This window comes from Sinocyclocheilus rhinocerous, unplaced genomic scaffold (assembly GCF_001515625.1).
Source record: "Sinocyclocheilus rhinocerous isolate Xijiao unplaced genomic scaffold, SAMN03320098_v1.1 scaffold562, whole genome shotgun sequence".
Classification (NCBI taxonomy): domain Eukaryota; kingdom Metazoa; phylum Chordata; class Actinopteri; order Cypriniformes; family Cyprinidae; genus Sinocyclocheilus; species Sinocyclocheilus rhinocerous.
Window position 1 is genome coordinate 545,795 of NW_015641608.1, and position 18,194 is coordinate 563,988.

General features: G+C 36.9%; 1 protein-coding gene across 1 annotated transcript in view; it reads right to left on the reverse strand.

The window, feature by feature from the left end:
* Window positions 1–18,194, reverse strand: part of LOC107755208 (nesprin-2-like) — a 105,088-nt gene that overhangs the window by 82,388 nt on the left and 4,506 nt on the right. Inside the window, 23 exon segments of the mRNA XM_016571927.1 lie at window positions 707–888; window positions 2,395–2,529; window positions 2,662–3,942; window positions 4,030–4,188; window positions 4,276–4,322; window positions 4,325–4,451; window positions 5,177–5,278; window positions 5,485–5,616; window positions 6,555–6,725; window positions 6,935–7,122; window positions 7,232–7,328; window positions 8,101–8,269; window positions 8,500–8,600; window positions 8,687–8,851; window positions 9,666–9,803; window positions 9,898–10,011; window positions 10,413–10,513; window positions 11,312–11,511; window positions 11,625–11,815; window positions 12,752–12,844; window positions 12,951–13,028; window positions 13,159–13,254; window positions 16,414–16,475. Of these exon segments, the coding sequence (XP_016427413.1) occupies window positions 707–888; window positions 2,395–2,529; window positions 2,662–3,942; window positions 4,030–4,188; window positions 4,276–4,322; window positions 4,325–4,451; window positions 5,177–5,278; window positions 5,485–5,616; window positions 6,555–6,725; window positions 6,935–7,122; window positions 7,232–7,328; window positions 8,101–8,269; window positions 8,500–8,600; window positions 8,687–8,851; window positions 9,666–9,803; window positions 9,898–10,011; window positions 10,413–10,513; window positions 11,312–11,511; window positions 11,625–11,815; window positions 12,752–12,844; window positions 12,951–13,028; window positions 13,159–13,254; window positions 16,414–16,475 (4,129 nt within the window).

Below are 18,194 nucleotides of genomic sequence, written 5' to 3' on the forward strand. Positions count from 1 at the left end.
TTATCACAGGACCTCGGTGTTCGGCGAAATATGGTAGGTCATTTGCGGTGGAATTTTTACTTTACATATTACAGACATGGCCGATTCGCACGGGATTAAGATCACAGACAACCTCCGCAATTATTACAAATGACTGGAGGTCACCAGGTAATACTAATCCCGTGCGAATAGGGCTTAAGACTGCACTGATCAAAAATACAGTAAAAACATTAATATTGTGAAGTATTATTTCAATTTAAAATAACTTTTGTCTGATTTCTAATACAATCCTTCAAAAATCATTCAAATATACTGATTTGGTGCTCTAGAAAAATTGTTATTGTCAATACAGAAAAACGTTTACTACTTAAAACACCATTTATTTGAAATAGATTTTTTCTACTATTATCCATGTATTTGCTGCCACTTTAAATCCATTTAATGTATTCTTGCTTAATAAAAGCATTTTTTCTGACCTCAGTCTTTTGAACAGTAGTGTACTATAAGTTAGTTAAAAAAACAACAACAACAAAACACTGTTGGTACATGTGACAGACAGGTCTTATAGCATTAAAATTATCATAAAATATCATAAAATAAAGTGTTTTTTTTTTACTTTTCATTTTTATTTCTAAAACACATACTGTATCAGAATATATATTATTAATTTTAATATAACAGATATTTCCATTATGTAACCCCAACATTTCCAACGTTTCTTACGTACCCATCCTGGCATGGTGCCAAGTCACTTGTGGAGTCTGTGTGGCGTTGAATGTTCTCCACCCTCTCTGTGTCTGTTCTCAGATGGGTGGTGCTGAGAAGAACACTCTCTGTGGGCTGCAGACTCTCTGCAATTCTTCTCAAGGCTTCCAGATGCACTGAACGCTCAGCTGCTGTGGCACATACCTGTGGTTTAAACCCAAAACAAACTGATTCCAAACTCTTCGACAATAATGATATAATGAACCATATCGAACCATAAAATTTGACTACCACAAAAAAAATTAATTACAGTTGTGGTTTGGGGATAAGCATCAAGATTTATGCTAATGGGAGTTCCCATTACAGGTAATGAGGCTTGCTAACTTGGCTAACTGGTAGTGATAAGAGAGATATGCATGCAAAATATGATCATATAGCTGAAAAGAAAACAAGTAACCGTCTATATCAACCTGTCAAAACATGCATGCAGTCAATAAATGATCAAATTTACAACAAAATCAACTGTTGATGATTTAACAATTATAAAATGATAAAACTGAGGTTTAAATAAAAACTACTGGATAAGGTTTAATAGTATTCAGAGACTTGATGGACAGGAATAATCTTCATAAACTGATAAAAAAGTAAAACTGAGTAAACGTTACAAGTACTGAGCAAAGAAGAGACTAATTTGGACTTAATGCAGTTATGTTCACATACAGAGGCATGTAGATTAAGGAATGTGTTACCTGCACACACACAGAATTACACTGCCTAAATAACAGGACAGGGTGTTATATATACAGTAGTAGATCCATCAAAAGAGGCTATGATTTAATCATTAATGCTGGGACAAGATCACATAAGGACCATGTTTTTAGGAAACATGGTGTTTCTTTCCATTGTTTTGCAGATGACAAGCAATCATATATGTCATTGAAAGTGAACGATTCCAATGCCCAAAAACCTCTACTGGATTGCTTAAATTATTTAAAACGTTGGATGTCATTGATTTTTTTTTATTTAAATGAATCCAAAACAGACATTGTTGTATTTAGTCCTTCTGATGGGTATGATACTCAGAATCTCAATTTGGAGCAGTTCTCTTGCTTCCATAAACCGGGTGTAAAAAACCTGGGTGTGCTATTTAATAGTTCCCTTAAGTTTGATAAACAGATAAACTTGGTTGTAAAATCTAGCTTCTACCATCTAAGGCTTTTGGCAAAAGCAAAGCCTTGGCTCTCTTGCAAAGACTTGAAAAGGTAATTCGTGCCTTTATCTATACCCGTCTTGACTACTGCAACTCTCTCTATGTAGGAATAAACAAACTATTTCTATTCTAAATCTATTTTTTGACTTCAAATGGTGCAAAACTTTGCGGTGAGACTTCTGTTGAGTGTACGAAAATGTAAACATATTACCCAATTCTAATGTCTCTTCATTGGCTTCCTGTCCACTATAGAATTGATTTTAAGATTCTTTTAATTGCTTTTAAACCTTAACACGGATTGGCGCCAACGTATCTGTCAAATCTTACACAACCCATCAAGATCGCTCCGATCATCTGATCAGAAGCTGTTGACTGTTCCTAGGGCAAGACTAAAAATGAGAGGGGATCGGGCTTTTTCCGTGATTGCCCCTAAATTGCCCCTAAAAAACTGAGTAGCATACACTAATGCACAGCTAGAAGGACCATGATCTCTTTCTTACCTCCCATTGGGCTCTGACTGACTGAGAGAGGAGGTCCATGTCTCTGAGCTGGGCATCGGAGCAGAAATCACCCATTCCCTTCACAGCTTCTAGAAATGCCTCCAACACTGAAGGCCTGAGAAGACGTGACACTGCCTATAAAACAAAAAGAAATCAGCAGTCATTAACAGCTTCTGTGCATGTGTTTTGACCAACCATATGTTTTTTAAACCATTATTTGATTAAATAATTATTGGATTGAAAACTCACATTTTGAAATGGCCTTACTTGTTTTTTCTTGGCTTGTTTTTTAGATCTGTCTCTGGTGCTGATCACTGAGATGACATCCTGTATGTGTTCATGCAGGTGCCGTTTTGCTTTATCCAGTCTGCTCCTGGCCAAAGCCTGAGCTGTGGCATACACCTCATTCTGTACTGGGACATGGGGAACACCTGGAGCCTCTGATGACTGTGGAAAGCTGTGACTTTTGGATAGAACCCTTTGTCTTTGGTGTTGGGTTGTCACAGAGGTCTGAGGTTGCCTTTTCGGTGGTGAACCAAGGTTCTGTTCGATAGGCGTTCTTTGTTGAGTCACTGTTACCAGTGTATGCAAAGTGCTTGGGCTGGATGCAAGTGAGGTAACAGGCAGAGTTTGTGATGGCTCATGGGGTTTTGGAAAACTGTGACTTTTGGCCAGAACCTTTTGTCTTTGGTGTGGGGTCACCAAAAAGGTTTGTGGTTGCCTATTTGGTGGTGAATCAAGATGCTGCTCGACTGGCATTCTTAGTTGAGTCATGGTAACCGATGTAAGCAACATGATTGGGCTAGACGCAGTTGAAGAGAAAGACTGTAGAGGGTTTGAATGTTCAATGCCACTGCTCTGGCTTGAGTCTACAGAGATAACCTGAAGCTCTGATGGTCCAAAGCCCCTGGTTTCGCCTGAGTCTACAGATATAACTTGGAGAGAGTCTAATGGTCTAAAACCACTGGTTTGGCTTGAGTTGGCAGAAAGAACCTGTTGCTCTGATGGTCCAAAGTCACTGGATTGGTTTGGGTCTACAGAGATAACCTGTAAATGTCCAAAGCCACTGTTTTGGCTTGAGTTTACTGAGGCAGCTTGAAGGTCTGATGGTCCAAAGCGATTGGTTAGGCTGGAGTCTACAGAGATCAGTTGAACGTCAGTTTGGGGTTTCAACTGAGCCTTCCTGCTAACAACAGATGACAGCAAAGGCTGTTTGAGCTCTGCATGCAGGACTTGGCATATAGTTTTGCTTTGGGCTTTTGGAGATTTTACACGAACCTGGGGGAGAAACTGGGGCTGTATGCCACTAGTGGTTTCCAATTGTGACTGCAGCTGAGAAGAATGGAGTTCTTGGTTTTGAGGTTCTGCTGGGCTCTCTAGAGAACGTTTGCTGCTTTGGAAGAACGTCTGATCCTGATGGTGTTGAATGATTCTAGTTTGGGATTCAGGCTGAGAATGGGCCTGCACAAAAACCTTGGAAGCAGGCTGTGCACCTACAGGCTGTCCTTCACGCTTCACTCCATGAGAACTGAGCATCTCAGTAACCTCCTGACGGACATACAGAACGGTGTGAGAAGTTACAACATCATGATTTTAAGCATTCCTTAACCGATACTGGCCTGCAATGAAATTCACCTGACAGTGTGAGACCGTCTGTTTCAGTCGGTCTTGTATTGCCGATGTGCTGAGGTAAGGAAGGGAGGAGTTCTTTTGCACAGATGTCACAAGCACCTGCAGGTCCTCACCTTCTGTCACCACCTGTCTTTCCAACTGTAGACCTCTGGAGATCAGTGCCTGCAATGGGAATCCAAAGAGACAACAATGTGAAAGCGCTGTTTTAATCAACCAAATGAACTCAATAACTTAGTTAATTGTACTCACTTTAGCCCTGGAATGTGGCCCCCCGTGGCCCCTATGCTGCCTTTCTTTAGGTGGTGGCAGACCTCTTGGGCTTCCGTGCTCCAGTTTTCAAGCTCAGCCAGCCTGCCCTCGAGCAGAGATGCGGCTTTCTGGAGTCTCTCACACACCTGATCCACCCGGGTCAAAGTCTCAAGTGTCTGCCAAGAAACATGTCCACAGATTTGTTCAGTTCCTAGTTAAATCAATTATTCTTATTAGAGACACAGAGTGTTTAGAGAGTTGGTAGACACTCCAACATAGGAGGCAGTACTGCACCTTAAATCTGTTTGCCTCCTGTCATAAAGAGTTTTTTTGATTCTGCAAAAAAGTTGGGTGGGTGTAAGACCCCCATTCTGCAAGAAGTAACGATCAACAGTTGTTTTTGCACACTTTTGTAAAGTTATTGTTACAAATACCATCTCTGTCTCCCAATACACCTTTTTCGTGAAAGTACAAAATAAAAGTTAAAGATAAATTTGACTGATAGCATTATTTAATTTTGGCAGAATTTAATTTTGTCACATTATTCATAAAATTTCTGTAGACTTTGCAATAATATTGTTATTGTGAATTATTTTAGCCATAATTCAGTAAAATAATTCAGTTAAGTAAAAATATGATTGTGACAGCCCTATTTAAAATAAATGGATATATACCAATACAAACTAATCAGTTTGATGAACCAGTTCACTGGAAAGAACTGACTCAAAAGACTGATTTGTTTACTCACAAACTCAATGACTCATGGAGATTCTTCAAAATTGTATTTGTGTGTTCCACAGGATAACTGAGAGCAAGTAAATAATAAAAAATAAAAAAATTTGTTTCATTTTTGGGTGAACTGTCTCTCACATCTACACGTTTAACCTAAATATTGCCTGACCTCCGGAAGAGTTTGTCTGAATTTCTGAAGAGTTTCCTCTTTGTAGTCTGGAGATGGAGACAAAGAGTTCAGATTGAACTCAGACATCTTCTTAGTTATGCCCTGAGTAAAAAATAAAAAAAAAAATAAAAAAAGACAAGCATAAACAACCTTGACAAGAGAGTGGAGAAGAAAATGATTCTGAGAAACAGCTAAGACAAAGGCAAAAAAAAAACATTAAGAAAGGCATATAAAACAATGAAGAAACATCTAATATAACAATACAAACAGTATGAAGTACTACAGCTTGGACAGAAAGATCAGTATACCTGGAGTTTCTTTCTGTAAATACGTAGAGGTCCAGATAACACCTCAACTGTCTCTCTAAGCACCCAGCTGGCTTCCTGCATCAGGGAAGCTCGGACACCTGGGACTGCAGCGATGGGCTGAGGGGCCACTGCCTGAAAACATGCCATTTACAACAGAATAAGCACTTTATTGTTAAACAGTAACATCTTTTTTTTTTTTTTTGAAATCAACAATCACAATCTTTTCAAGGGTGTAGAATGTTAAAAGACAAAGAACAAGAGCAATCACATGCTTTGATGAACAGTAAGCACAGATGATGAAACAGAATGCTTCTGTGGTTTTGAAACACAATGGGCTGAAGCACCAGCTTATCAGTGTATCACTCAAAGAAAGTGAAAAATAGTAGCAAAGATCCACCAACAAATTATGCAACTTACAGAGAGAATCGAAAAAGGCTGGGTCTTGGCAGTTTAAAGGCAAAACCCTTTATTCAATCCAGTAGAACAAGTTGAAATTGACAAATAACCAGGATCCAAAATAAACTCTTTGCTACACCTACTTGCGAATGAATTGAGCAAATGCACCAGTCATAAATATTTCTTACCAGCTATGAAACTTTATTTTGCATTATTTCTGTCTTTAACAATGGAATATATTTAGCTTTTTCCTTGAATATTTTGTGAGAAACACCTGCATCACGTTTTCTGTTGCCAGTACAAAAATATTTTGTTCTCATACTCAAATTATATACTGCAACTGGTGGTGTAATGTGAAAAATATTATGTGTGACATTACATGTCAGTTTTATAACAGGCATCCTAGATAGACGGATAGAACAATTTCCACTGAAAATGTTTACCAAAATTCAAATTATGAGAGATATTGCTTGTGGTTTTCGCTCTCTTTTTTTTTTTTTTTTAATCACTCGGATTAAAATTCAAACGTATAGTAATAAGGTGCAGTTTCTTTTAAAGTTACTAGAAATTGCTTTATTTCTTCAAAAAAGACAAATCTTGCTTGCAATTTGGCATTTGGTAAGTGTTAATTTTGGACCCTGCTGAAAACGAGTGTTCTATCTCTACAAACTCACAAACTTGGTCCTTTTTATGAAGTCAGCCCACTGCATGTTCAGTTTGCGGAGCTCTTCAGTCAGAGAGTGGCTGGTGGAGGCGTCACTCATCTCAATGAGAAAGTTTCCCACCTCATTCAGCTGGGCTTGACGTGATCTCCACTCATTCAGGCTGGAGGAAAAATGCTTGTGCTGTATTATGAAAGAGATCAATTGACAAATTGCAACCACATACAGTACAAACATCATGCCCTCACCTCATGACTTGAACTTACCAAACATCTCAACAAAGATAACTAAATGACATTCATACTTTTCAAGTGCATCTTAGGTGTTCAAACACTTTTTGGGTCACTGTATACTTTGTATCGTGTGTTTTAATGACAAATGCTGTATAGTACCTCTTGAGCCTCTGATTTTTTCTCCTGCCCCAGCCAGACCTGTAATAGATACAGGCAGTCTTTGTAGGACTCCCATGCAGCCAGAACATGTTCCATGGTGGATCTTACTGCTTCTGCAGCTTCTGTACTGACTCCCGTCTCACTATCTGCCTCTTTTACCCACCTGTTAACCACAGGCGAGTCGTCTGCTGGAAAAGAAACAAAGGAGAGAGGGTAAATCAGATAAAAGTTACAGGAAAAAGCACTAACTTTCATAAAAACCAAAGTATAACAGAACTGCCAACAATATAGACTTACCCAGAGCTACTTTGTTGGTATAGCTGACTGCTGTGTCCTTCAGCTTATTAAGTGCTTCCTTCAACATCCACACCAGACCTTGCTTGTCAACAGTGTCCTAAATGGCAAATAAGCATTGTTTACTATTCATTTAAGCTTTTAAGTTTTTAGGTTGTCAGAGACATTAAACTACTCAACAGTCCACTTTTATAGACTTGTTGTGTTTATACTTATGCTCTTGCAAACTATTCTAACACAAACTTTCCATTTTGTATATTTTAAATTAATTTTTTAAATGAATCAATTAATTAGATTTTTAATTATTTAATCTTTTAAAACGAAAGTTGCAGCTTTTTACTTCTAGCGATTGTACTGTATTTAGGTCTCAAAATGAACAAAAGTTTTGTTCATTTGTAAAGATTATCATGGTGAACAGAATGTGTAAGATTGACAAATTTGTAAGAATGAGTTTATGTTCTGCAATAATCCAAAAGCCAACTGAAAAATCCTAATGGCTTTCTGTCAAGGGAACCAGTGTGATGTTTATTTCCGGTTTGGCCAACAAAAGTATGTCATCTCTGCAATGCTTTATTGTTCGAAGCCTGTTTAGATATGGCTTCACTACTTTATGCAGAAATTGTCAACAAACAGTTAAAAAGGCAAGCAAGTTCTCATGTAGTTGCAGTCCTCAACAGTAAACTTTTTCAAAATTCCCTTTTGAGAGCTGAATGCACGCAATTTATGTTGAAGAACAAACTGTGAAAGTCTTGAAGTAATGTTTACCACAGACTTTATTTTACTCGAATCAAAACCTAGCCTAAATCGAAAACTGAGATTCTAAAAAAACGGCAATGGCAAATTGACAATAACTGATCAATAGGGCCACATACATGCCAATCTTGTAGCAGAGACTGAACAGACTCCTGGGAGCCGTAAGGCCCTCTCCACAAGCTCAGCTTAGACTTCAGATGTCCCAGCAGGTCATAAACATGGTGCATCTGCTCTCTGTATTGTAGCTTGATGCCGTGGTACTTGGCTGTCACTCTGGCACTGGTGAAACTATCAAGGAGAATGAGAAACATTAGCAAGGAACCTGGATATCTTGAAGAAGACAACATTAAGAGAAACTGAAATGTTCGGCCCTGCTGAAAAGACCATCTTTAAAAAGCAAACTGGTCTGTTTTGTTACTACTTTAGATGCCTAATGTACATACCAGCATCTGATGTTCTAAACACTACAGATGCTGGTCTTTTCAGCAGGAAGCACTGAATAGATTTTGTTTTCCAACCGTCTCTTGATCTCCTCCAGCTTCTCGACCGGCACTTCATCATCTGTGATATTGTAGTGATGAATGGTGTTCAAGTGCTGGCTTAAGTCCTCAACCAAAACCTAAGGAAACATGAAGAGCAAACAAAGATATGCACATGATTCCAAAATACACATTAAAGCATGATAATGCCTGTCTGCACACTGACCTTCAGCTGTTCATGCTTGAGTCTGGCGTCTCTGGAAGCAAGTGCATGATCTTCAGCGCTCCCGCTGTCTTCAGATAGCACAGCCTCCATATGCTGGAGCCACCGGTCCAGTGTGTTCAGAGGGGCCGGCAAACCAACATCAAGCTCGGTTCTATACTCTTGTAACTGGGGAGAAGTAGTGTACAAAATAATCTAAGATTTTTTTTGTCACTTAATTATTTGAAAAGTACTTATATTACTTATACTAATATTTTTTCCTGTTAGTCCAGTATATGACCTGCCAGTATTTTTACTGATCCCGTCGCATTTTATTTTTTTTTGTACATTTTTTATGTCAGAAAGATAAATATTTCTTCAAGAATATACTGTATATGAAATATATAAAAATATTTATTTTTAATTACATGTTACAGAATTTTACATTTGAATCTTTAATTGAACTGAATTTACATTTATGTTTATGCATTTAGCAGATGCTTTTATCTGAAATGACTTACAATGGAGCAACATAAGCATTATTTATGGCTTTACATTCAAAATACCTTATACCCTTCTTCAGAGCTAAAAATATTCATAGTACACAATGCCAGGTTTATTAGAAAGCTAGACTACTGTAGGTTATATTTATTTAATTTATTTAGAGTTTTAATTTATTAAAAAATATATATTTTAATGTCTAGTTGAATTATTTATTTAGATTGTTATGTTTTTTTATATTTATGTTTTTTATAGCAAATAATAGTTGGATGTTTTACTGCTATAAGGTTGTTTCTGGGTTTATTATGTTTGAACAAATAATAACATTCAGAAATTATTCCGATATAAAGTTTTTCTATGACAGCTTTAACTTTATGAACACCTTTGATATAAAAAACGATACTGGTGTGATTTGTTTGGAATTTCCAGTCCATTCCCAAGACTATCAGAACTGCCTAATTTCAATCTGTATTTGGTGACATATTTAATAAGCAGAATTCACCCTCTCCTCCATGGTGTCCCATGCTTTTCTCAGTGCCATCTGCTCCTCACTTGGTTTAGCGCAGCGTCTCATTGCACTGAGAAGTGGAATAACTGGACGTCGTTGGTCATAATAAGTCCCCACAAAGTTCTGAAATGCCTTGGATAAAAACATAGACACACATTCAGGGCTTGTCATAAGATGCATGTTACATATCAGGAAGGGATAATTTACCATTTTACATTCAGCATACCTGATACCCCTCTGCATATCCCTTCCCCTCTGTGGAATTCCACGCCTCCAGTAACTCCTGATAGGCTCGCTCTAGCCAGCATTTCATCTCTCTGGCTTTCTGACTGGGCGAAGCCTAAGGGCAGGGCAGGAAACATAGAACCGAATTCGAGATTGATTGTAAAATCAGAAAGCATGTTGAAACAAGTAGAGGCTGATGCTGGAATGATATTTTGACAGAGGAAAACTGTGAAGGAATTCACAAGTGCTCTGTGACGTCTGTACCTGGTGGATTGGTGAGGCCAGCACAGCAGGAGTGAAGTATGTAGGGAGGTTGACAGGAGAAAGGCATGTGGGAAGAGCAGAGTTTGAAGCTGCATCCAACCAGGAGGGGGCAACAGAGAGTAGGAGAAAGCAAAGTTGAAGGGCCATATGTGGGAAAGGGGGTTAGAAAGAGAAAGAAGGTAAGAATGAAAAAAAAGGCAGACAAACAAAAGCAGAGATCTAGATGGGAGATTCAGTTGGAGATGGTCTTACCTCAAAATCTTCATCAGCTACAGGCAGATCATTGGAGTACTGCAGGAACTGAGCAATGTATGTCATGATAGACTTCTCATCAGGGTTACTGACATCAATGTCTGAGAGGAAAGAGAATTTTAATGTACATAAATCTTCAATAACCTTAAAAAACACTGCATTGTACACTACACTCAAAACATTATCCCTTTGCAAAGGAACTCATTACTGAAATATAAAGGCTCTTGCATATTTTCATGTATAAAGACTTGCTTATATTGTAGGAAAAATATAAAAAAGCATTATATAGATATATTTAAATGGACTTTTATGGTGTCATTATAATTAGTAATTTATTATATCATATTATTATTATATTATAAATATGATCTTTTATTTAGTATTTGTATTGATTATTCTTCTATTTTCAACCCACTATTAGATTACTATTATTATTAACATTTTCACATCATTTTTCACAAGAATCTTTGTAGGCCCAATGACTTTTCCAGTTGTTCATAATTTACTGGAAAAACATTTTTTTTTTAGCTTGGCAAGAAAAATGTAACTAGAAAAATGTATATGTATCATAAAAATGCCTGTAGTTTTACAAATGTATTCACTTACATGGCTTTTCCATAAGTGACGTCTTTTCTAGAAATCACATTTTTTAAATTCGCTACCATATAAATCCAGGTTTTTCAAGACAGCTGTTGAGGGTGTAAATTAATAACATAAGAAATGTCTTGTTTTGTAGTAGTATTTTAAATATTAAATCATCTTAAGGCCACCTTGGATGTTTGCTGAGGCCCAACTAGTTAAGAACCACTGTATTAGAGTTAACTGTTTTTATTTCTTTGTTAAAAATTAGAGCTATGAATAAATAACGGATAATGGATAATGCTGCTAATAGCTTTTACCTTCTGGCTCGAGCAGTCTGGGAATTCCGAGCTCCTTCTCAGCGAGGTGAAACGCCCTCTCCAGGTTTTCCCGGTGGCTGCTGGTCTGCGCTTGAGAGAGGTCCACCAGATCAGGTCTAAGGGAGCAGAGAATGGCCAGAAACACCTCACCACTCCTCCAGCTGGACTTAAAGTCCCTCACACTGGCTGAGCAACCAACTCTAGAGAAAGAAAACAATCATTTTAGAGGAACAACTGGTGTGGAAATTAAACAGACTAAACAGTTTGACCAAACATTCACAGTGCATGAAAGCATTTGCTAGATGAAGCTCACTTCTGGCACTGGTCCCGAACCCACAGGAGCAAAGCCTTCTTAGCAGACAGACGGAAGCGCGTGTGGAGCGGTGATGCTCCTCGAGGAACAGGACTACTGCCTGGAGATCCAGAAACAGAATCCAGACTGGACAGAGAGTCCAGGGAGGATGAACGGGATCCATAAGAGAGAGTGCTGGCTAGCTCCTCTATCTGTAGTAATGAGGAGAAGTGAGCATGTTTAATACAGATGTCAGTTCATACATTCACAAGAGGACATACATAGGTTATATACTGTACATATATTATATTATATTATATATATCTATCTATCATCAAAGATTTTTTTTTTTTAATATTTTAAACTTCTAATATATTTTAAAATATATTAGAATACAAACCAGTTATTTTAAATTGTAATAATATTTCAAAATATTACTGTTTATACTGTATTCCTTAACAAATAATGCAGTCTTTGGGAACATAAAGATACTTATTTCAAAAACATATAAATATAAATATAAATAAATCAATCAATCAAATCAAACAATCAATCTGACCTCAAACTTTTGAACAGTAATAATGGCATACATTTTAGCATAAGACTAATATAACTAAACAGAACCACTGAACTCATTCAACCCATGTTCTCTGACATAAAAGAATCTTCTGTAATACTATATGCTTCCTGTGTGCATTGTTATTTTGATATTCTTTTCTCTTCTGGAAGAAATAAAAGAGTCTCACATCTCAAAAAGTACAGGCCCACTCTGAGCTAAAATGCTAAAGGTCTTGAAGTAAACAATGACAAACAAACAAACAAACAAACAAACAAAAAAACAGCTCAAGGCAAAGAAAGATGCAAGTATACTGTATATAATATGCTAGTTTTTGTAAAAACACATTGGGCCAGTTGCATAAAAGGGTAAGCCTAGTCTTAAAAGTTAGTCAGCTAATTTTTTTCTTACATTTTTTTTCTCAATTTTTTTTTTATTCAGTTACATAAAAATGTAGATTAGTGTAAATTGAATCTAAAAAATAAGAATGATTACCCCTTGGCTAACTGCTAGTTGGTCAGACTAGTTCTTAAGACAACATAGAGGCCAAGTTTATGCAACTGGCCCATGGTGTCTTCACTGTTATACTCACATGACAGTGCAGAATGATGGTCCATATCAGGCCCAGAATGATGGAAGGTTTCCCCTCTATGATGTCTGGGATGTTTATGTTCACCAGCTTGATCTGAGAGAACGTAAACAGTTGTTTATGTCATTTGTATATAAATGTTAATATCCTATCAGATGGAAAATCATCATCAGTCTTATGAGAATCCCAAAAACTCTCTTACTGATTTATTCTTCAAGACGTTCAAAGCGGTCTCGACGTTGCCTCTCTGCTGAAACACACCATGACCCCGCTCACGCTTCTACAGAGAAACAAACAAACTCAGTAGTAAGCAGCATTTTTAAACATTTCAATGATTCAGTATAAACAAATACTTTCTTGGTTGAATCTCTGTGAATCTCAGTGGTATGACGGTGATATTCAGCACTCACCATGCGCTGGCCACTCATCACCTCCAGTAGGTCAAGCAGTCGAGTCCCATCTCGAAGATCTGAGAACAGATCCTGGACAACAGTTGGATGGCTCCTCTGAAACACACATCAGTATTCTATCTGAACATGTTAAAGGTGTTCACAGGGCAATGCACTGAGCATTCCTGATGTCAAGCTATGCTGGCAGAAGTACAAATAAACAGTGAAATAAACAAAGCATGGATTAAAACAAAACACAAAAAAGCAGAAAAATGTAGAACGATATATTTGAATATATTATTCATTTATTAATTATTATTAACTTATTATTATATTAACCCTAAAACCTACTGTATCATTTGATCGAAAATTGTTAAGGCCTCTAAATGATCAACATGATCAAAATTTTATACGTTTATAAGAAGTTCAAAAGTTTATCATTCTTTTGTCATAAAAATATCAGCAGTGGCACTAAATTGCATATTTTTGCTCAGTTTGGGCCTCTGAATAAAATTGTGGAGTTTCTTTTCCCTCTGAGTCAGAGTATAAGCTCCATATATAAAGGCATATTTCACCCAAAAATGTTGATTTTGTCATCATTTGCTCACCCTCATGTCGTTCCAAACATCTAGGAGTTTCTTTCTTATGTTGAACACATAAATATTTTGAAGAACCAAACAGTTGTTGGTCCCCATTGACTTTCATAGGTAGGGAAAGAAATACTGTGGAAGTCAATGGGGGACCATCAACTGTTTGATTACCAGCATTCTTCAAAATATCTTCATTTATGTTCAACATAAGAAAGAAACTCACACAGGTTTGGAACGACATGAGGGTGAATAAATGATGACAAGATTTTCATTTTTGGGTCAACTATTCCTTTAAAGGCCATAAAGCCTGATTTATCATATATGATACTCAACAAAAAGCACATACAGGTACACAAACCTTTATAATATTTTGTCTAAAGGTTAAAGGTAAGACCATCTGTTCCATTAAAAATACAATTAAATTAAATTTATTTGATGTATCTTTTATTTAAATACATTTTAATTGCAAATGGTGGATATTTAAATCATAATTCATTCAGTATGACTGCTCTTTTTATATGATATTTCATTTTTATTTATAAATGCAAATGCAAATTGACTGACAACAGTGGTGATGAACAAAGTACCTTTGGAATATTTATTACAATCTTCTTTTGGAGTAGACTGATGTGACAGTCTCTCAAAATAAAAGTAGTTTGGAAATGAGTATTGATATTTTGTGATTTTTAAAAAAGTATTTCATGCATCAAAGTGTTAATCTGATGTAAAATGATGCAACACTCTAGCTATACAGAGAGATCACTGGCGCTCTACACAGGTTGTCACTTGCAGGAGGTTTAAGAGCGCTTGCGTTTAAAATGCGGCCAAGTGTTTGTGGACGAGCTAAAATGTTACAGGCCGCTGAAGCGCAGGGGGGGGGGGGGGGCTGCTGCTGGCGGGGAACTATAAATAAATCAAGCTCCTTGCCATATGCAATGCTCAAAGGCAAACAGAACAGCAGAACAGACCTTCCTTGCTGACCAGTGAGTCAGCGATTCAGCTACAGCCTCAGTTTGACTCCTAACTCTTCTAGACTACATACAGGTACATCTCAAAAAATTAGAATATCACGAAAAAGGTCAATATTTTTTGTCACTCATTTCAGAAAGTGAAACCCATATATTATATAGATTCATTACACAGAGTGAAATATTTCAAGCCTTTATTTCTTGAAATTTTGATGATTATGGCTTACAGATAATGAAAACCCAAAATTCAGTGTCTCAGAAAATTAGAATATTACATAAGATCAATAAAAAAAGGATATTTTAAACAGAAATGTCAGGCTTCTGAAAAGTATGTTCATTTCTATGTACTCTATACTTGGTTGGGCCTCCTTTTGCATGAATTACTGCATCAATGCGGCGTGGCATGGAGGCAATCAGCCTGTGGCACTGCTCTGGTGTAATGGAAGCCCAGGTTGCTTTGATAGCGGCCTTCAGGTCTGTCTGCATTGTTGGGTCTGGTGTCTCTCATCTTCCTCTTGACAATACCCCATAGATTCTCTATGGGGTTCAGGTCTGGTGAGTTTGCTGGCCAATCAAGCACAGTAACACCATGGTCATTGAACCAGCTTTTGGTACCTTTGGCAGTGTGGGCAGGTGCCAAGTCCTGCTGGAAAATGAAATCAGCATCTCCATAAAGCTTGTCAGCAGATGGAAGCATGAAGTGCTCTAAAATTTCTTGGTAGATGGCTGCGTTGACTGTGGACTTCAGAAAACACAGTGGACCAACACCAGCAGATGACATGGCAGCCCAAATCATCACTGACTGTGGAAACTTCACACTGGACTTCAAGCAACATGGTTTCTGTGCCTCTCCACTCTTCCTCCAGACTCTGGGACCTTGGTTTCCAAATGAAATGCAAAATGTACTTTCATCTGAAAAGAGGACTTTGGTCCATTGAGCAACAGTCCAGTTATTTTTCTCCACAGCCCAGGTAAGACGCTTCTGACGTTGTCTCTGGTTCAGGAGTGGCTTGACACGAGGAATGCGACATTTGTAGCCCATGTCTAGGATTCGTCTGTGCGTAGTGGCTCTTGATGCGCTGACGCCAGCCTCAGTCCACTCCTTGTGAAGCTCCCCCAAATTCTTGAATGGATTTTGCCTGACAATCCTCTCAAGGCTGCGGTTATCCCTTTTGCTGGTACACCTTTTCCTACCACACTTTTTCCTTCAACTCAACTTTCTATGAATATGCTTGGATACAGCACTCTGTGAACAACCAGCTTCTTTAGCAATGAACTTTTGTGGCTTACCCTCCCAGTCAATGACTGTCTTCTGGACATCTGTCAAGTCAGCAGTCTTCCCCATGATTGTGTAGCCTACTGACCCAGACTGAGACACCATTTAAAGGCTCAGGAAACCTTTGCAGGTGTTTTGAGGTAATTAGCTGATTAGGGTGTGACACCATGACTTTCCAATATTGAACTTTTTCACAATATTCTAATTTTCTGAGACACTGAATTTTGGGTTTTCATTATCTGTAAGCCATAATCATCAAAATTTCAAGAAATAAAGGCTTGAAATATTTCACTCTATGTGTAATGAATCTATATAATATATGGGTTTCACTTTCTGAAATGAGTGACAAAAAATATTGACCTTTTTCATGATATTCAAATTTTTTGAGATGTACCTGTAGTTGGAGTCATTACAGTAAGTTATGGGTTGTTCTTGGGTTTACCTTGGAGAACTGTGCATTGATCCAGTTTGTGAATGTCCTCTTCTGAATCTGCTCCTGTTCCACTGTTAATAAAATAATATTACATCAGATAGGATTTATTCCTGGAGCAAAAACTGTGTATGTATGTGTAGGAAACAGTATGAGCACAATGAGAATACATCTATGCAAAAGAATGTACACATCTTGCCAGAGAACAGCTTTGGGGCTTTCTGGTTTATAGCACATCAAAAACACAGCATGTCTTCATACATAACTATTTATAAGCCGAGAACATGGCATGACCACTGGAAACCTGGCTCGACTTACCCATCTCTGAGCCGCCAACGGCCTCCACCTCAAACAAGGTTTTAAGAGACACCATGTTCTTTCGTTTCTGTATGAAATTTTCCATCATTTAGTGTTTCCCTGAACGCCAATGCAGACGCTCAGTCGGCTTAACCAGCATCCCATCCCATCCCAGTATTTAATTTAAACTTCTTCCCATGCTATAAAAGGCAGACTGGGCCTTTCCCTCAATAGGAGATGTTCATTTCGTTTCATGGGACAAGATCCAACAGGCTGAGTCAGTAATTCATCTTGATATGAACGCTGGCCCGTAAGACAACAGACATCCTGTTTGCACAGCAACAAAACGCACTTAACTGCTGTACAATGATGTTCCCACATGACATACACTACAGCAATATAAATCCATATGTTTTGATTAACAATGGAGTTTAAAAAAAATTGAAAGATTTAGGATTTTAAATTATTAAAAACAAAGAAATTATTAAATTAAATTAAATAAATAAATAAATTTAATTCACCAAAATAAGGGGAAAAAAACTAAAATAAAATGATCTAAAAATAATTTAAAAAAAAATTTCTGAAAAGTGGAATACTCCCCCTAGAATGTTTTGGTGTTATTAAGGATTATTATAGTTACAATTATAGTTAAAGTCATTATAGCTAAACATACTTAATTAAAACCACGGAGAAAGAAAAATGAAAATAACGGAAATAAAATAAAATATGAAAAATTATTTAAGCTAGTTGCCAAGGCAACATTTCTCATTTTACTGTACTAAAACAACTAAAACTGAAATAAAAATTACAAAATTACAAACCAATTAAATTGAATTAAATCACAACAAAATTAATAAAACAAATAAAAATGGAAAATATAAAAATAAAAACTGATTCAAAATTAACAGCCATTACTCCATAAACACTGTTCTTTTTAACTTTTTATTTATCAAAGAATCCTGTGATACAAAAGTATCACAGGCCCCAAAAATATTAAGCAGCACAACTGTTTCCAACATTCATTATAAATCAGCATATTAGAATGATTTCTGAAGGACCATGTGACACTGTATACTAGAGTAATGATGCTTCACTAGATTGAATGAATTATATTTTCAAGTATATTATTTCACAAAAAAAAAATTCTGTATTTTTGATCAAATAGATACAGCCTTGAGCATAAAAAACTTCTTAAAAAAACATTACAATTCTTACAGATTTGAAACTTTTGAAGTATACTGTATATACTCTCTATGTACCCGTTTTAATCATCTGCAATCTGAATGTTTTAAAGTCTCACCCCATTTCTGTGTAAGTTCATTCAACATTATGTTATATAGATTTTATTTAACACATATTTAAAAGAATTAGTCAGTGTTAGGTTCTTTCCTATTAAATTTCCTGTGGTATATCAAATTTGACCACAAAAGTGTGACATATTTTTAAATGACCACTTAGACTTATCGAATGAAGTCCTTTTTTTTTTTTTTTTTCAG